We start from the raw sequence: 20,785 nt of genomic DNA, 5'->3' as shown, positions 1-20,785 counted from the left end.
ATTGTATTTTTTGTTTTTAATTTTAGGGTACAATTAAAAGAAATTTATCCAGTAAGTACATATTTTCTAACTTTTAGGGTATTTCTCTGGAAGGTGGATTTGCTTAGGATCTTCAAAGATGTTATAGAATTGCTTCCTAATTTTCAAACCCTAAAATTTCAATAACTAATTCTTGAGAGGTTGCATTCGTTCAATGGTATGGTCCTCAATGGGTTTAGTCCTCAGTTGTCCCACATACTAGTATTTAATTTAGCATGAATTTATAGCACTTTTGACAGTCTCAAAATGAGAGGACACATTTTGAATTGTAAAGCATATGAAGTGTTTCCATTTGGCAAACAGCCCAATCTCGATGGTGGGGGAGGGGTTTATAACAGCAGAAGAGTCTTCTGCTGTTGTAAAATGGTTGCTGGCAGAGCGCACAGTGCTCTGTTGACAGCCATTTTGGGACTATTGTCACAAGCAGCAGTTAGCGCTCCTCATCTGTCACTAGTTCCTGCACACTCACTGGACCAGGTAAGGCAGCAGCAGGGGTGGGCAGGGAGGGGCAGAACTGGGCAGAGAGGGAAAGGAACAGGGGGTGGGGAGGCGGCAGGAGTGGGTGGATCCAGTGACAACAGCACGCACTAGATCCTATCCCTTCTTTTTCAAGCCTTCCATCCTTCTTCTTGGACTTGCACCATGGCTAGCATAGGTCTGAGGAGACCCATTGTAGAGTGAGAGGCTTATGGAGGGCTAAGGGAAAATAATTCTTCTTTTCCCAAAGCCTCCCAAACCACTCCCACTCCAATACACTGCTTGCTTTTGGCTCGACTGTATTAGCCGGGGGAGGAGGATAGGATTGAATTCTAAATGTACAAACCAGTACAATAGGGTCTAAAATAGCAGATGTTTAGATATCTGGAGTGGTGAAAGGTATTGGTGAAATAGTTGTTAAATTTTGTCTGCATACCATTATTGTGTTTAAGCACATCATGGTTCACGTTTGTACCTATTTTATAAGGTACTACATAAGCAATAAAAAATAAAGTGCATTGGATATATTAGGAGCAGACAGCATCATCCTCTATTGTTATTTCTAATACAAATCATTCAAATATCACTCTATGCATACACAATGCTAAATGATGAAAAGGAGCCCATTTGGGGAGGAGGCATACTAAGGTGGCTGATTTTCTTGAATCATCTTGTCTATCCTTTGAGAAAATTGTGTATTTTGTACCAGGTGAGGAGATAGCAAGACCCAGGCGGTCAACACCAACTCCGGAGCTTATAAGGTGAGGATACAGTCATTTACTCAAGTCATGGAAAGTATGGGATCCCTGTATTCAAAAAGAAAAGATGTGTTGGCAAGTCTGTCACCTTTATAACAGTTAACCTACATATTTTTTCCAAAATGCACCCACTACATAACCACTCATAACCATGAGTTGATAACCCATGTGGGTCTCAACTCCACCCAATACAGCACCTTCATTGTCAGGGAGATTGAGAAACTACAGCCAGGTACCAGAGAGGAGGGGTGGACAGAGCAGCTGTGAGGGAGCATGTACAATGGATAGCAGGGTTTAAATGCCTGACGAATGATAATGAAGAGCAGAGGTGGCTTGAAGCTGAAGGCCACTGTAGGTGGACCAGCCTGGAATGGGAAATCTACCCTAGTGCCCAGGGAAGCCTCTGAAGCCCCACTGTGGAGAAGGACAAGGGTGCAGCCACAGTCCCCTCTGAAGTCAGGGGGAAGATGAGGGGTTAAACCTCCCCAGTTTGCCTCACTCATGGTGCAAGAAGCCCAGTGCCTTTGCACAACTGATTATGGGGGGGTAGGTCTTCTAACCCATTGCACCCCAGTACACAGTTAAGAAAAATTTTCCAAATTCCCCCAGATGCAAGAGAAGGGGAGGGAAGTGCATGCTCTGTGAGTAGTGCACATCTTTTACCATGTGAAGCTGATTATACTGGTAAGCATCATCTGAACCAATTCTGTATGATTTAATTTCCTGCTCTTGGGGAAAGACTTCTACAGCCCTTTGGTTCTGTCACAACTGGTGATTGTCAGATTATGCCTACAGCCTACTGGGAAGGGAGATTGCAGTGTCTTTCGTAACAGTCATTGCTGTGTTTATAGCTGGCAGATAGCTGAGGACATTGTCCATTATATGTACCATTTTGCCCATCCATTGTATGCAGTCCCAGTGAGTGATTCCTGGGCACAATTCCTGGTAGGTGTGCTGATAATAATTGAGTTGATAAAATTCATTCTCTTATCAAATCAAGGCAAGCTTGTAACAAAATTGCTTCTCATCAGGTATCAGGTTTTCAGTGTCATGACTCAACCCTGAAAACTATACAGTAAGAATAGATAAGAATGTCTCTAAGAAGTGAATAATTTTTTTTCCTTTACCACGGAGAAATTAGAGATCCATTGCACACCAGGGGTTAAAGGAAGGGCCTTCGAATCAGTTTTTTAAATGTATGGAATCTTTATTGGCGTAAAACAGCATCAACAACCATAGTCAAAGATATGTATACAGACAAAAACACACAAACAAAAACATTCTAACAGCTTTAGCAGTTATACAATAGCAAATGGATCAGACGTATAAACTTTCCCAGATTTGATTTTTCTAGACAATCCCAAACCTATCCCAGCATTTTGATTTATTATTTAGAAATTAAGACACAATCCACTTTCTAACTTCTGAATGTATTATATCTCATACTTAAAAGAATTTTGCAAGAAAAGTAGAGGTAATAATCATTAATCACATTCTAGCATGATTGAGTGCCCCAGTCTCTCTTGGCTCCTGCTGCCTCATGCCATAGTGATGAGCATCTTAAAAGAATATTTTCCCTCTGCAGACATGATGTCCCATTGACTTCCCTTTCCAGATTTAGAAACCTTATGCCCACTTTAGGTTAATTCACTTCCCTTATCCAAATATAGCCAGCCTTAGTTAAATGCAAAGCCCTGGTAAACTCCACCGCCTCTGGAAAGCAATTGGCAGGTAGCTCGCCTGTTCAAGCTGCAGAGGTCCTCCTTTCTCTCCCCAGTCTCCAGTACCTGCACTGTGGCAATCCTTGTTCTACCTCCACCCCCTCCCGCCAATGATTCTTTCACCTTTATCTCCAAAGTCCTCGTTATCCCTATTAGGTTACAACTGTAAACCACACCCATTGCAAGCAAAAGTTCTGGTGTTAACTTTATACTTCCCAGACCAGTCAACACAAGGGGGGCACTGTTGACACCACACACTATCTTCTCAGGAGTATCTTCTGCATTTCCACTACACATGATAAAGGCAAATTTATAAGAAAAAAAATTACCAGCATTTAAAACTAGGTATGCCAGCAACATTTTGTTATGCAAGTATCTGGGATCATAAGCAAAGCCTTGTCTCTTACCATATAAAATAAAATCTCGGCCTCTCCTCTGCTAAAAAAAAGGCTTCCTGTGTGACTAATTATCATGCAAAATCTATATTGCACTGCAGCAAAAAGGCCCCAGAAGATCATGCGGTTCTCGAGCCACTATTTGGACCTCCTCTGGAGTCTGCATTTGAGGAAGAAAAGTTAGAAGGTAGGTGAAAGTCAAGTGTTGCTGACTGCTGATGTTACAACACTGATTTGGCTGTTAACTTTATTTTGGTTTTTGTGTCCGTCTACTCAGTGTGAAATAATCAGAAAATGGTTTATAATTTTTTTATATCAGTTTTTGACTTGTTGCATGGGGCACATTACAAATGGTTGTAAAGCAGTGGTTCTCAAACTGTTCTCAAGTGGTTCTCAAAAAGTAAAGCAGTGGTTCTCAAACTGGGGTGTCACGTCACCCCAACCAGAGAGCCCTGGCCTCTGCCCTGTTAAGGGGTGGGGAATGGGGTAGTCAGCAACGCGATCACCAGGATCGCATCACTTTGGAGAGGCTCAGGACTTGGGCTCAGGACTTACCACTGCAGCCTCCCAGGGGTGTGGGGAGTCCCACACCAGCCTCCACAGGGCTCCCCAACATGCGGAGACTGAAAATAACAATTGCGATCCACTTCCGGTTTCACGATCATTGCTGCCTCCCCCTGCCCCCACAAGGATTTACTGCAGAGCACAAACTTCTTGCAAGTTTGTGAACCTCTGGAGTAAAGGCACAATACCAGGCATGTCTACTCAGAAGTCCAATTGTGTTCAATGTGGCTTACTTCCAAGAAAGTGTGGATACAATTGTAGCCTTTGTGAGATAAACGCAAAAAAAAAAAAGGTGAATTGTGTATCTGGGAACAGAAGTTAACTGGTCAGTAGACATACATGGACACTTGTGGTGATATATGAGTGGGAAAGGAACTGCTTAGCAGTTGCTAGGTAACCATGTGATGCAGCTCCCTCACTGTATTCAATGGGGTTTACTGCCAGGAAAGTGTGTATAGGACACTTTTTCTCTAAAGGTCTGTGGGACATAATGCTTCCTTGCCATCAGCCTTAGCAAAGCAACATGAGACTGGCCTGGGTCTTGCTCACTTGGCATGCACTCAACAACACAAGTGTATATAAATGTATCGGGGAACACCCCTCTCAAGCACCTCAGAATGGCCCAACACTGTCTTCTATTGAATTTCTGCTTTGCAAATGGACAGACTTGCATGAAAGGACAATTAGGTTTTTGAATTTTATGGTGTATTAACTGTGTCCTGGCACTGATTCGGGGCAGTGAATGAGCCAGTTTAGATCTCAATCAACAGCTTCCTGTTTTTAGTATACAAGAGTTTCTTCATACATTTTTCCATATGGATTTTGATATTGGAAAAAGCATGTAACCTATGCATGGACAACACAAAGAGTTTTTTCACCTTGGTTTCTTAGATCACAGAGACATTGCTTTCTGCAGTGCACTACACAATGCATTTGTCCAGGCTGAAAAGGGCATTTTCAATGGAATTCTGCATTTTGAGTGATAGATGCATTTCCAAACATGGAGAGTAATTTGTGATTTAAACAGTAACAGCTTAAACAGGTCTAACAATTCAGCATAGGATTCAGTTGATACTGGAAAAGAGAGACTATAGATGGAATCAAGTTCTCATGTTACTTTTAGATTTATATGCATCATGTGTATATATCTGTGACTTCAGCTCCCATAGATCAACCTGAGGTATGGGGTTCTGTGCGATCAGCAAATCCAAGTGTAGAATCTCCAAATTCATCACGACCATTTCCATCTGGAAGTAAGTTGAAGTACCTCCTATTTGAAAAATTGTTGTTTTTACTACACAACACTGAAACATTGGATGCAAGTAGCATAGTTAAGGGTTATTGCTCATTGTAGCGTCATGGAAACAAAGTGATATTAGTTGAATTATGCATTGGAAACCCAGCTTTTAGAGTGGGCAAAGAGGAGAAAAGACTCTGTTTATGTGATCACAGTTATCAAAGCTAAACCTGACTCCTTGTCAGAAACTCAATCAGTTACCAAGCAGTGCAGCATGCCATAAACATGTGAGCTCCTAATGAACCCCCCCCCCCCCAAAAAAAAAAAATTGATTCACACCTCTGCATACAACACATCAGTCAGCCTTGGAAGTGCAAATAAATGCCATGGGATCAAATACTAGTCCCCTAGCATCACATTTTGGAGTCAACCCTCCAGGTAACAGCCACTGTGTCTCCATTCTCCAACTCATCCCCTAGAAGGATACCATGATGAATAAGTGTAGAAGTCTACTGACTATCTCTAGGAAAATCAGCATGGTCACATTGATCACCTCCTGAACTCAGCCAGCCAATTCCACACCACACAGGCACCCAACATTATTAACCAGAATGGGCAAGCGTCATGTAGTATGTGGTAGGCAGCACCACTCCAAAGACTTTGTCACATCCTAGTAGCATAGCTGGGGGGAAATGGTGTCACAAATCGCCATGTAAGCAGCCCCTCCCACTCACTGTCGGAGCATTCTGGGCAGTGATGGCAATGCACAAGTGCTCCCCAAATCAAACTGCATCTCTTGTGTGTTGCTATCACTACCCAGAATGCTCAGTAATGAGTAGGAGGGGCCACTTACATGACACAATGCAGTGTCTGTAGTACTTACCATTTTGCCTCACTCTAGCTATGCTACTGGCACATGGACTGCAGCAATTGAAAATCATTCCACAAAGCAGAAATGGAAGGGGCTGTGAACACATCTGAAGACCATACTGTTGAATGTCTGTTGTCTAACTTGCAGTGGATGCCAGTGATTTTGTTCTCAAAATGTTTAGTGAAATTGTCCATATGAATTTCTAAGGGCCACTCTGCAAGCCAGCTGAAGTAAACCCCACACCACTGAGAAACTTTTACTAGATGATATTCAGAGGAAGGGTGCAGTGGTAATGGTGAAGTTATCTTCTTTGCCACCACCGCCTCTACATGATCATATGTTTTTACCTGTATGTGGTCATATTCATGTCAGGTTTTACACTGCTAGCCACCTCTCAACCTGCTGTCAACCAAGGAGCTGATCACACTCTGCATGTTTTACTAAGTACCTGAAGTTTGCATAAGAAATTCACAGATATGAATTGTGTGCTAATGGTATTAATAGCTTCTACTGTGAAATGTTAATATGGTTTGGGGAAGGAGAAGGATAAAATAGACCATTACAGAGAGAAAAGGAGTCTGCTTCAGGAAATATTGACATATTCTGACAATATGATACAGCAGTGATACACATTAATTGACCTGCAATCACCATCTAATAGAGAAGCCAGATTAACATATTATGCCATTATAAAATAGCACTTGTATTCCTTATCTTTGGCACATTGCAGATTTGTGACAGGTGTGTTGTAATTAACCTTTGCCGACACTGCCTATTGTTCACTGAGAATGTGGATAGAAACTACTGAAATAAGCTCTTTTTTTTGTCATGCTGACTGTATGTTTGTTGTTTTCTAATATTATTTTTAGAATAAGTTCCTGGATATAAGAACTATATTTGTGTAATACTTATTTCTATGGATTAATGGGAGTGGATGCTGAGAGGGATAAGTGAAACTACTCATGTAGTGGGACTTTCTTGCCCCCCCCCCTCACACACACACACACACACCAGCCCTTCACAGCTCCTGAAAGAATAACATAGGGTGTGGTGGACGGGGGTGAGGCAGGACAGAGAATTGGCAAAAATCGTTGGGGCTTCCTTAAGTGGAAGTGTCTTTTGTCTACACAAGGGATCCTCTGGATTCCAGCCATGGTTTGGCTGAATTTCTCCTTGTGACTGGATTTTATAGATATTTATTTTATGAACTATGTACTCCTCTTAATTTTTTTCCTTTTGTGTCAACATTTAGCACCTCCACCACTTCCACCTAAAAATATTCCAGCTACGCCTCCCCTCCCAGGTTCTCCTTTAACTATCGGAGTAGGTAAGAATATTTGATACAAATATCTATTATAAGGTATAAGGTCTGTATTATGCTACTGGAGACATATTTTACAAATATGTTTTTGTTGGTTTCTGTATATGTTTTGAATTCTTTAACCTAATAAAACCTGAACCCATATAATCACTACTTTATAATCATGTAATAAAACACATTTTACATACATAACACCCATGCATTTAATATATCCATTTGTCTTCAGCTATCTTAGCAGATTTTCCCTTTCCTGGAAAAAGTTTGGTATAAGTCTAATGTGGCATCTTTTTTCAAGACCCTTTGAGGCTCTGAAATGATAATTTGTTATCTGATGTGTTTAGATACTGTACAGATTAACCCTAGAAATGTTGCTATATTAATAAAATATTTCAGGAACAATTTGTCATTAGAGTACTAATTAATGTGCTATACTGTACTCAGAGCCCAATTTTCCCTCACTGCCCAATGACGGCAAGGCTCCTGTGACAAAGTTGACTGCCGTAAAGCAGTCAGCGTCTGTTGCAAACGGCGCTCCAATAGCAGAGCACCTTTACCCCCTGCCATCATCAGAATCCCCGCTTGCTGGAGTAGGTAAGATGATGGGAGAGGCCGGAGGGCGATGGGAGGGCAGAATGGAGGTGGGGGGGCAAAACCAGAAGGAGAGAGGGGCGTAAATGGTGGCAGTGAGGCTGCAGGAGGGGAGGATCCATCACGGAAGGCCCATGTCAGATATTATCTATCCCCTATGGCAGCAACCTCTCTGCCCCTTTCTCTCCTTAAACCTGCACTGGCAAACTTACTGATGCAGGTCCAAGAAGATCAGGAGGCTTACGCAGGAGTAAGGGGATTTAAACTCCCCTTTCTCCGCTGAAGACCTGTGGCCCACCAACCCCACCATGGAATGAAGTGTTTGCCGGTTTTCTGTCACTGCGATAGTGGGAGGGGAAAGAATAAGATTGGGTTGACAGTTACATGTAAAGAAAGGAGTCTGGAATCTTTAGTGAGCTGCCTGTGCATATTCAGGAGTTCTGCTGATATCAGCAGGAGGCCTAATTGAAGAACAGAGTAGTTTCTATCTTGAAGTTAGGACTTTGTATAGAGTTATAAGTAAAATATGTGTAGTTAAAGATGATTTATGGCGCACAGAAGAAACAGGGTTCTGACAGGCATAAAATTCATGAATGTAACTCTTAAGTGTGATCTGTATGTTCCAATAAAATGCAAAGATGGCTTCTGAAAAGATGTTCATAGTATGAAACACAGCTTCTTAAATGCATATAATACTGTGTTAACAGTGCTTGTATATAGATATATGCAGTGCTTTTTTTGTAAAAAAAAAAAGGTGCAGGAACTCACAACTTGTTAATCTTTTATTTATATATATTTTTAAAAAAGATTTTCTATTCACCAATCATTTTTTTGCACAAGGTTGTTGTAAGTCTACAATCACGCATGCCACCCTTGGTGGCTTGGATGGACAAGAAGGTCCAAAATAAAATAGCTATCATACTGCCCTTCTTCCAAGGAGCCCAGGGTGGTGTACATAGCTCCTGTGTTGCTTTTGTCCTCACAACAACCCTATGAGGTTGAGAGACAGTGATTGACTGGCCCAAGGTCACCCAGGTAGCTTCATGGTTGAGCAGGGATTTAAAACTGGATCTTCCAGGTCTAAGTCCAGGGTAACCAGATGTCCTCTTTTTCCAGGACGTGTCCTCTTTTTTAGCCTTGTGTCCTGGAAAAGAACTTCAGTGACCCTGTAGTTAGCTCACAGCTTTCTTGTCCTTAATAAATTCTATGTAATATAGTTTTAAATTTAAATCACAAGTAATCTAGTGTTGAAACTAACGGCAGGAAAGTGTGGTTAGGCTGCAAACCTAACCACACTTTCCTGAGAGTAGACCCCATTGAACAAAATAGGACTTACTTCTGAGTAGACCTGGCTAGGATTGTGCCCCATGAGTATTTTTAGCTTTTATTTGGCCGTGTGCTATATTTTTCTCGGATATCCTACTTTTTGGGGTGCCTGGTCCTCTTTTGGGGTTCTGACATCAGGTCAGCCTGGCTAGGTCCAATTCCCATACACCATCCTGGCGGCCCCCCACCCACCCCACTGTTGTGATGATGAATTTCATCCCCACTTTTGGGGGGCAAATTGTGGCTGTTATAAAGCCACCCCTTTGCAACCAAGCCCTTCCACCTGGAGTGAATTAGATCCCTTCCGAGCATCTCATTGCTGGGGGGGGGGAGGAAAAGCCACTGGCTGCAGTCCTGTGCTCACTTTCCTGAGAGCAAGCCCCATTGACTTTTACGGGGCTTACTTCTGAGTAGACATGCCTAGATTGGGCTCCAAGAGGTCTTTCCTCTCCCCCTTGTCTCTTTCTGGTTAAATCTGGGGGGAGGGAGCCCTTGATTGCCCCCCAGACCTGCCTGGGAGGGCAGCTCAGCCACCAGCAGACGCCCCAGTGCCTCGGAGGGAGGATCCCAGAGAGGACCAGAGCGGAGGCAGTGCAGCAGGAGGAGGAGGCGCCGTCCCAGGCCCCCTTGGAGAGCTCTCCACCGCGCGCCCTGCTCGCTTCTTCCTTCCAAGCGCAGGGCAGGGAGCCTGATCCAGGACCAGTTCCTTAGGCAGTGCCCTGGAGGGAAGGAGGGAAGGTCCCTGGAGAGGCGCGCTGCCCTCTGGGGCCCCTCCAGGGGGAGGTGGGCTGCAGGCAGAGCCCCTCTCCAGGGGGGCTTCGGTGCAGGGGGACTCAGACTCCTGAGAGGGAGGGAGGGAGGGGGGAGATGGAGCCCAATGCAGCTTCTGGGTAGGGAAGCCAGAAGTTGGTGCCAAGTCCTGCTGGCTTCCCTCCCCCCCCCCCGCAACATCCATCCATCCATCCAGTTTGCTGATGACCCATGGCAGTGATACCAAACTTTTTAGCACCAAGACCCGCGGCGCTGCGGGGGACTGCATAAAAAAGGTGCCGGAACGCTGTTCCGGTGCGTTCCATTAGAAAAAAAAGCCCTGGATATATGTAACATTTGAATTAAAATGTATTCTATTCATTTTATTTTATTCAGATACACACTACCATTTCTACTAATATGGTAGATGTAATGAGTACTTGCAAACAGTAACATGTACAAATCAACAGTAAATCAAAGTGTTATCATTTATTTTCAGGACTGGCTTGTTCCACTTTTTACATGAATTGTGAACTGAGTTTTTCTGTTCTTAGCAAAACCCTACATGTATTCTCTGATATAGTCTTCTCTGTGACCATATTGATTGGACACCCTTTTAGACTACACAGAGACAGTACAGACTTCCCATTCAGTGAATCTAGACAAGGGGTGCCCAAATCCCGGCCCTGGGGCCACTTGCGGCCCTCGAAGACTCCCAATCTGGTCCTCAGGGAGGCCCCAGTCTCCAATGAGCCTCTGGCCCTCCAGAGACTTGCTGGAGCCCGTGCTGGTCTGATGCAACTGCTCTCAGTGTGCCAGCCAACTATTCAATCTCTTGTGTGAGTTGTAAGACAAGGGCTCCCTCCATTACTTGCTGTTTCACATCTGTGATGCAGCAGTGGCAGCAAAGAAAAGGCTGCCTTGCTTTGTGCAAGGCCTTTTATAGGCTTTGAGCTATTGCAAGACCTTCATTCATTCATATAAGTTCCATCTCTAATGTATTCATTTATGTAAATTTATTCAAATTTGAAATGTAAATTAATTCCTTTTTTTGCCCCGACACAGTGTTAGAGAGATAATGTGGCCCTCCTGCCAAAAAGTTTGGACACCCCTGATCTAGACCAGAGGTGTCAAAGATAAGGCCTGCAGGCCGGATCCGGCCCACAGAGCCATTTTGTACGGCCCCCCCGGCTTTGGGGCTGCCCCACACCTGCTTGCTGCAACAGCGAGCAGAGCTCTGCGGCCAGAGAGAGGGCTGGAAAAGCCACGTGTAGCGTCTCCGGCCCTCCCTCTGGCTGCAAGTGGGTCTCACCCGCGGCTGGAAGGGGCGACTGAGGGCTGGAGCACCCGCGCGCTGCGTCCCCGGCCCTTGGTCCTCCCTCCAGACGCAAGCAGGGCTCACCCGCAGCGGGAGAGAGTTCCGAGGGCTGGAGCAGCCAGGAGCGGTATCCCCAGCCTTCAGTCCTCCCTCCAGCCATGGCCAGAGTTCTCCCGGGCTTTGGTGACTGGGAGGCTTGGCTGGCTGGCGGGCAGGGGATGTTTTGTGGTAAAATGGGGGATGGGGTGGGGTGTAGTAGCAGAGCGAGGGGGAAGCCTCAGCTGTTTAAAAAACAGGAAGTGATGTTACAAGTGATATCACTTCCTGTGTTCAGGTCAATTCCGGGTGCCACATTTGGAGTTCGGCCCTCAGCAGGTGCCCTGAATCAAATGTGGCCCCCAGGATGAAATGAGTTTGACACCCCTGATCTAGACTAAAGGATAGAAAGCTAATTGCAATAGGGAGAGATGGATGAAAAGTTTTCATTATTTTAGAATTCTTTTAAAACCTTTTAGAACCTTTTAGAATTCTTTGAAAAGGTCAAGAGTCATGTGGATGCAGGAGAACCTGTGGACATTGTATATCTGGACTTTTAGAAGGCGTTCAACACGGTCCCTCACCAAAGGCTACTGAAAAAACTCCACAATCAGGGAATTAGAGGGCAAGTCCTCTCCTGGATTAAGAACTGGTTGAAGACTAGGAAGCAGAGAGTGGGTGTCAATGGGCAGTTTTCACAATGGAGAGAGGTGAAAAGTGGTGTGCCCCAAGGATCTGTCCTGGTACCGGTGCTTTTCAACCTCTTCATAAATGACCTGGAGACAGGGTTGAGCAGTGAGGTGGCTAAGTTTGCAGACGACACCAAACTTTTCTGAGTGGTGAAGACCAGAAGTGATTGTGAGGAGCTCCAGAAGGATCTCTCCAAACTGGCAGAATGGGCAGCAAAATGGCAGATGCATTTCAACGTAAGTAAGTGTAAAGTCATGCACATTGGGGCAAAAAATCAAAACTTCACATATGGGCTGATGGGTTCTGAGCTGTCTGTGACAGATTAGGAGAGAGATCTTAGGGTGGTGGTGGACAGGTCGATGAAAGTGTCGACCCAATGTGCAGCAGCAGTAAAGAAGGCCAATTCTATGCTTGGGATCATTAGAAAAGGTATTGAGAACAAAACAGCTAATATTATAATGCTGTTGTACAAACCTATGGTAAGGCCACACCTGGAGTATTGTGTCCAGTTCTGGTTGCTGAATCTCAAAAAGGATATAGTGGAAATGGAAAAGTGGAAATGGAAAAGGTGCAAAGGAAGGCAACTAAGATGATTGCTGGGCTAGGGCACCTTCCTTATGAGGAAAGACTAGGGCGTTTGGGCCTCTTCAGTCTAGAAAAGAGACGCCTGAGGGGGGGACATGATTAAGACATACAAAATTATGCATGGGAAGGATAAAGTGGATAGAGAGATGCTCTTCACACTCTCACATAACACCAGAACAAGATGTTTAAAAGCCTCTGTGACTGCCCCTCCACTTCAGGAGGCAGCACACGCACCTTTGGCATGGCTGCATTAGCGCTGGAAAATTGGATAGGATTGGGTTCTCCTGTGACTAACTGGGTTCAATCCTTATCCTACTTACTCATGCTGTTCCATGGTCCTGCAGCAAGGTGAGTGTGTGAGCCTCCAATGAAGCATCAGATGCTTCTAACATTGAATCTGAGCAAATGTGCTCAACGGTATGTGTGACCTCGCTTCTTATGACTTGTTGGCTTGAGTATGAGGGTGTAAGCAGAGCTCCTGAATTTCCCACTCTTGGACATTAGGTGGACTTCCCGGTCCAGTGAACTGACTCAAAACTGATTTTGTTTAGTTGGGCAAAAAGAACATGCTCAGTGATAAACAAGAAAGATAATGGCTACTGCATCTGGATAACCCAGCAGCTTTTTAGGATGCTGAGACTTCACAGAAGCCTTGGAGGTGCTAGAAAGGTGAAAACTGGAGAGAAAATTTGAGATTTTCACCATATGTGCTTAAACCCTACTGATCTCAGTGGGGATTAAACCCACATAACTTTCTTTAGATGACATTCAGTCAACACCTGATCCTGATCCCTGGGCAGAATGCTTATGTTGAACATCTAGAGCAGGACAGTCCAATTTCTAGCAGTTGGGGGACAGTATGACCCCCGACTGTGTCCACTTAGAAATAATTGGGGGTGACGTGATGATATCACTGCCAATTACTTCTGTGTTCTGAGCCACCAAAGTCGTTTTGCAGGCAGAGGGAGAGGTGGCTGTGGTGGGGCTTTTCAATTTCCCTACCCCACCATTTTAGCTTCTCATTCTCCAGTGGAGAAGCTGGAAAGATACAGCAGGGAGATGAGAAGATGCAGCAGGAGAAGGCAGTGAGGAGGGGGGGACTGCAGCAGGGCTTTCAGGAGACACCAAAAAGGCTGCATGTTGGACCACCATAATCTAGGTATTTCCTCTCACATATAATAGGGTTTAGTTTAGTGTTACTATTACAAGCCTCAGAATTGTATGTGAAAATCAGTAAATTCAACCCTGGGTTTAGCACAAACTGGGGTGTGCCACTGTATTCAAACCTGGCAAATCCGGACTTCTTCACATATTGGAATTTGCCAGATTCAGGCACATTGGCAATCCCTGTTTTGTGTTAAGCCGGCACTGAAAGTTGCAGGTTTTCTCTCCTTGCATATGAAAGACACAGGGAACTGCACAATCTTGAGGTTTGTGGGAGTAACACTAAACAATGATACAACTCTAATATTTCATAGGCTGCAATCCTATACACACTTTCCTAGAAATAAGAAGTCCCGATCCTACACATTGCATAGGATCGTACTATTACAGTATCTTTTTTCAGCAAGAAGGACAGATGGAAAGAGTACAAAGTCTATTTTCTCTGCTTTAATTATCTGTATTGATGATTTATGTCTTCTTATCGATTACAAGGCTACATTATTCCAGATGTAAGATATAGTAATGATAGTTCAGTTCAAAAATTGTCTTACAGTATCTACATCCTTGCTTATGCCAAAATGATACCAAAAATATGCATGGTGTGTTTGTATTTTCAGTGTAAGTATTTATATCTGCATGTTTTGAATTTCAGGTTCCTGTGAAAATTTTACTTGTAGTATTTCCTAGATAATTTATATATGCCACTTGGTTATACTGAAATGAACACGATTTGTAGGCAGTATGCACATCATACTGATCTATGTGAAATGTACTTAATAAAGTATGTATATCATAAATTTCACCTAACCATATTTATGCATATGAATTATATTCCCAATAGCACCTTATAACTGTTATTAAAATGTCTGTGCTAGAATGTAGCTGATGTTAACAGTCCCATAAGTAAGTAGAGCATTCGTGCAATGTAGTTGTACAAGTTAATGTTAAAAGTTTAAAATCAACTACTTTGACCACAGGAAGTGACCAGACAGCAACAGAGGTCAAAAGTGACAAACTACCATCAATCAATGACTTGGACAGCATTTTTGGCCCAGTATTATCCCCCAAGTCTGTTGTTCCTAATGCGGATGATAAGTGGATCAGTTTTTCTGATCAGTCCCCGGAAAACGTAACTCCAGAGGTGACTTCAAGGGAACAAGTGGTGTCCCCACCTGTGGCATCAGAAACCCCAGATGAGCCTCCAGAGGCTGAAACCTCTCGCAGTGTTCCTTCTCCACTCAATTTAGAAGAGGTTCAGAAGAAAGTTTCTGAGCAGACCCACGTTAAAGATGATAACTTAGCACCAGCAGCATCTCCTAAAGATTTTGGGGTGGGACAGAGAGCAACACCACCTCCCCCACCACCACCTACCTACAGGACAGTGGTGTCATCACCCGGACCCAGCTCTGGCGGTGGCACAGGAAGCACCAGTGGTATGTCAAAACAGCTTTGAGTGTGCTTCAGTGTGGCCGTGAATGCTGCCGTGTGAACACAAAACCTTTTTAGCTGTTCTTAGTTGGTTGGCTTTTCAGCATCAGTCATTCCCTCTGTTTGATTGTACTGTGCCCAGTGGCTCTTTTTAAAATATTATTTGGTGCTGTTGTGGTACAACTTTTAACCTTGAACCCTTGATGCCATGTGTTCTTTCCCTGCCATTGCTGAATGTCTAGTGTTTGTGAGGAGCCTTACTTCTTTAATACCAGACATGGATGGAAAAGCTGTCTATTGCCTTACATTTAGAGAACTCATGATTTATCAAACTTTCTAAATGTTTAATAAATCAGATCCCCTAAAGGGGGGAAACATCTATCCCTTCCCACTGTGTAACTGTACTTCCTTTCTGTCCACCAACTTCTAGTTGTTCTCCAAGTAGTTATCAGGGGTGCCTTGCCTACCGATGACATTGGTGGCACTCAGTGCACCATCAGGAGGCAGGCAGGTAGCCCAGTGCAGGGCTTTGCTTCAGGGCCCTCAGCAACCTGGCAATGGTACTATAAGAAGGAATGGCCAAAGATACTCCCTTTTGCTGGATGACCTCAGACTCTCCTCATCTTTCCACTGAGAAGTGAAGAAGCTTTAATAGGCCTCCTTCCTACTCTTCCAATTTAGAATGAGTGGTAATGTATTGGACAATAGACATGTGGGAAATGCTGTGTGGGCTACCAGGGTGAATCTCATGCTTCTCAAGCAAATTCCTCCTGAACCGTAACATCCAGTAAATACAAATGTCCATTAATGTTAAGCTTTTTCCTTCAGGTATCTACTTACAGTGTATGTGAATAATAAAAATATGTAAGAACTTCATCTTTGTTTATTGTTTCACCAATGGGATGTGTGTGAGAGAGAAATTCAGGTTTCTGCTGAAGAGCAGATGAATTTTCCATCTTGCCCTAAATGATTTAATAATTTGATGGAGAATGTATCCTTGAAGCAGATACTACATTTTGTTGAGGATAATGCTGCTGGTGGAGTTAGGTTGCTACTCTACCTTTTTTAAAACATACCTGCTGTTTTCTATTTAGGGAAAGAATGACTTGTTTATATCCTTATGTGACTGGTTTAAGATGGAGTATGGGAGAATTTAAGCAGACATATTGATTAGAATCTCTGTAGGAAATCTCATTTGCACCCAAGTATTCTGGGATGAAGAAAGGCTCTTCTCACAGTTTTCATAAGATAAGGTCCAGCCAGGGACAACTTATCCATTAGGCATAGTGCTTAAGGCCCATGATATTTTTAGGGTCCCACAAAAATGTTTTGATTTCTTTTAAAATCAAAAGGGTTGAAGAAAATGTTTCAATTTTGGTCTCACATCAGAAAAAAAAAATGAAATTTTTAGGGCCCATGACAGTCTGTTAAATTTTGCCCCCCCCCCCCAAAAAAATCCAGCAGTTCCTCTGGTCAATTCCCAGTGCTAATTGAATCTTACAGACTTGTTTCCATGTGTTGATTGCTGTAATTGGATTGCAGCTAAAGGACTGTATCCACTCAAGTGGAAAGAAATTCCACCAACAGTATTGGGATCTAATCTTGAACATGTATGTCAAAACACTGCAACCTAGATTAAGAACTTCATGGTAGAATTTGCAGAGAACAGTTGGAAACTGGACACATTTGCTTCATGTTTGGAGTAAGGAAGGACATATAATTACGTTTCTCAGTTCTCGCTGAAACAGCTAAGCTTCTTTAGAGTTTAGTACACTATTTTAAGGGGTGCAATTTTCATTAACAACATATTCCATATCAGCAGACTTAATGGGCACTATTTTTAATTTTAGTTATTTCTATAGTACAGTATACCATAAATTATGACCATTTAAAGCTCAGTGAGTCTAATTTTGATGTGGATGACTATTTTCAGTTGAGTCACCACTGGGGGTATATATAGAAAAAAGTAATAGTAATGTCTCCCCCTAGAAAATAGTTTTGTTTTTTTATTTATGAGAGATCTGCAAATTTTGTCAGAATAAATTTTATGACCATTTGCAACATATGGTAGATGTAAAGTTACTATATATTGGTGTTTCTAAAATCTGTTTTAATCCGTCATTGAGCTAATTGTTGTGTGTACGCACAAAACACCTATCTGTTCCATTCACAGGACAGATTCTTGGTGGATTGTGCCCTCTCTGATACAGGACCACACATGCTGATATAGTTTTTAATTTTTAATCACTGATGGCTTCAGCACTGTAAAGTTTTCCAAACTGTATACAGAGTATACACAATTGAATAGTGCCCTGGTATTTTAGCTTCTCAGCAAAAGGGAAGTCTCAAGCTGATTCAATAACCTAAAATTAATACTTTGTTGACTTTTTATGTATTCTATTTTATTTTATATTTAATTAACAAAAGACGTTTTGTGCACACAGGATTTTGCTCTTGTAAGAAGCATGGGATTTTACATGTAGCAATCTATAAAAAAAGTCTTAAATAGACAAAGCTTTTCCAAGTCTTTTCCTTACTTACCTTGAGTAAGGGAAGTATTTAGAGCATGTTTAGCAATTGTAGCATCATTTCATATTTATAGTGCTGCTGTATTCTTAAAGCTTCATCCACTTCATCTCCCAATAGTTGTGTTCTTCTATATGTACATTCAGCTGACTGCATGAAGCATGTGATCAGTCAGAATTTGGGATCAAGTCTGTATTGATTACATAATAAACCAGTGCATACACAATTTCCTGTTTGACTTTAAAGAATCAACTTTAGTACTTATCAAAGAAAACATGAAAAATCTATATTTGTGATTTGTTGAATGTAGAATATGTTCCCCTTTCCTTTTTTATTTCAAATATGTCATTGTCAGTTTCAGAGATTTCTGTTCTTTTGATTTTGGAGGGAGGAGGAGACTTGTTAAAAATACTGTGCACTAGAATGCCTGAATGCATAGTCACAAAAAAATATTCCAAGCCCCTTTTTATCTTCCTTTTAGCAGCATGACTGACACTGCAATTTGACGTCATCCTATCTTACTCAGTAATGTTGGAAGTTCACAATATGTGGAAGGTGTCCATGTTGTGTACCTATCCCATGCTGCCACTGTTCCAGCTGGTGCAATGCTAGAATGGGAAAAAGATTGGCAGTCCAATCCTACCTCAGTTCCCCCACGCTGATGCAGTGGAGCTAGCACAGCCTGTGCTGTATCTCCCAGGGGGATTTTGCAATCTGGAGGTGTCCTCAAGTAAGGGGACATTTCTCCTCTTTGCCCAGGGAAAGCCTGAACCAGCACAGCATCTTCTTGAACCTAAATTGCTGGTACAAGTCTGAGTGGCTCCATGTCAGCAGATTGGACCCTAGAAGGGTGGTAGGATATGGCACATGCTACTGTGGTGATCCCGCTCCCTTTTCTGGGCCTGATCTGCCTACCCCTTGCCCTCCCCCTTCGAATTCCACCCCATCCCCACCCTCTTCCACCCTCACACTGGTCACAGAAACCCTACCTGATCCAGTGCACACTGTGTCCTGCACTGGCACCACCGGGATAGTGCAGGCCTTGTCTCTGGCGCATCCTGTAGGCACGCTGTCGCAATGTGCTTTACAGCATGTTTGCAGCTGTCTGTGCCAGCAGAGGGCTTAGAGGCACAATAGGATTGTGCCATGAAACTCACACATGAATTCCTCCTGTGTAACAGTGAACCCCGATGTCACTAAACAGCATAGGGAGGAGCAACACTGCAGCAACAGAGATGCCAGGAAGGATCCTTACGTAATAGTCCTTCCACAGTCACTTTCTAAGATATAGTCTTAAATTTAGAGAAGTCTCTGTTGTGGAGAGGAAGGGGTGGCACCCAGCTTGGGTGACTTGCAATGGATGCTATCCCTTCCAGGAGCAGCCAGCATGCTCCTTTTGTCTCCAAGGACTTGCATCAGCTAATGAGCTGGCACAGGTCTGAGACCCATTGGTGGTTAGGAGGATTATGGATGAGTAAGGGAAAATTTCCCCTTTTCCTTTACCCTCCTAAGCTTCCCAGTCTCACTGCCACCAGCATACCATACAGTGTGAATACATACTATGGTCGAGAAAGGAATAGGATTGGGCTCTAAAATTTATAAGATGGTATCATGTTGCTGAACTTTATTCTGATGCCTGTAAATAATCTCATTTATATCAGCATGTCACTGAAACAATTTAAATATCACCCACCGCATTTTCATTTATTAAACTGCTTGTTGTGGATACAACAAGGTGTCATCATTGACAATGTGAAATTTTTTTCATATGCTTTGGGGAAAGAGAATATTTCCATTTCTTAAATGCCCATATTCTGTTCCAAAACAGCTTGCAACATCAGTCCTCTCACCATTCTAGTACTTAGTTATTCTCTGATTGGTTAGAATCTTACACTCCTGTGAAAAGAACACTGCAAGTTTCATCCTTTTCACCGCAAACCCCTGTTCTTTGCCTAGGTACTCATTGTAACATGGTTGCTTCTTATAGCTTCCCCAGTTTGCATAACAAGAACACATTGTGATTTGGTGGCATTCGAGTATTAGAGAAAGGAAAGTTTCAGAAATACACAAGAAACAAGACAGAGTTGTGGTCTGTTTGGCAAACATCTTCCATCTAAAATGGGCACAGTCCACCAAGTACTGTTCCCTCATTTAAGCTAATGAGGTTTATACAAGAGCAGTGCATGAACTGCAGCCACAATGTCTTCATTGTCAAGTGCATGTGAAAACTCCATTGTCATGGCAGCAGAGAAATAAGCTTTTCTGTTTTATTGTGACTACTTCAGTTGTCAACTTTTTGACTTGGTCCAGTTTCCATCCGCACATATGAATGGTTGTGTCATGCAGTAGTCGACAGCCTAAGTCAGCAGCTGGTTTGGCAGTTGTTTGCTTGATGGTGTGCTATATGTAAGGATTGGGTAGGGGGCTGGGATCTTGTAGTGTAAGAATAACTTAATGTCCTATTTATAGCGTTTGTTTCTTTCAGGGTCCTCCTCTCCTGCCCGCCCTGCAACTCCATTGGTATCCTGCAGCAGCACGACTCCTCCTCCTCCTCCCCCTAGGCCCCCTTCTCGTCCAAAATTGCCTCCAGGGAAGCCTACCGTTGGTGATGTGGTATGTTGAACTTTTTCAGAACTAATTACACTGCTCTAGCATGGTGCAGATAAACAGAGAAGAACAAATACTTTTTAATTAGCAAATGAGATTTGCCATGTCTCTAGCTCGTATTCTGTTTCCAGCCTTTTTTATTTTAAACTCTATACAGAATAATCTCTATTCATGACAACGGATCAGCAGATTGTTATGAACAGCCAGTAACTGAAATTGTGGACTCGGTTTGTTGGTTTTGATACATAATTGATTGTACAAGAAAGTGAACCAGAATTCAGTTATGAATGCACATGGGTAGGAATACAAAATCATTTTAATGCAAATCTAGAATATTTTGTCAAGAAAACTATTCAGAAATAGTGGTCCTTATTAATTCAAAAT

At 42.9% G+C, this 20,785-nt stretch overlaps 1 protein-coding gene across 1 annotated transcript in view; it reads left to right on the top strand.

Annotated features, from left to right (window-relative positions):
- SGIP1 (SH3GL interacting endocytic adaptor 1) overlaps positions 1-20,785 on the top strand; it is a 136,032-nt gene that overhangs the window by 66,077 nt on the left and 49,170 nt on the right. Inside the window, exons 9-15 of the mRNA XM_066624593.1 lie at positions 27-51; positions 1,226-1,277; positions 3,492-3,577; positions 5,115-5,207; positions 7,315-7,389; positions 14,818-15,273; positions 20,280-20,407. Coding sequence (XP_066480690.1) covers positions 27-51; positions 1,226-1,277; positions 3,492-3,577; positions 5,115-5,207; positions 7,315-7,389; positions 14,818-15,273; positions 20,280-20,407 — 915 coding nt within the window. The remainder of the gene's footprint in view (positions 1-26; positions 52-1,225; positions 1,278-3,491; positions 3,578-5,114; positions 5,208-7,314; positions 7,390-14,817; positions 15,274-20,279; positions 20,408-20,785) is intronic.

This window comes from Tiliqua scincoides, chromosome 4, assembly GCF_035046505.1.
Source record: "Tiliqua scincoides isolate rTilSci1 chromosome 4, rTilSci1.hap2, whole genome shotgun sequence".
NCBI classification, from domain to species: Eukaryota; Metazoa; Chordata; class Lepidosauria; order Squamata; family Scincidae; genus Tiliqua; species Tiliqua scincoides.
This window is presented reverse-complemented; position numbering and strand designations above follow the sequence as displayed.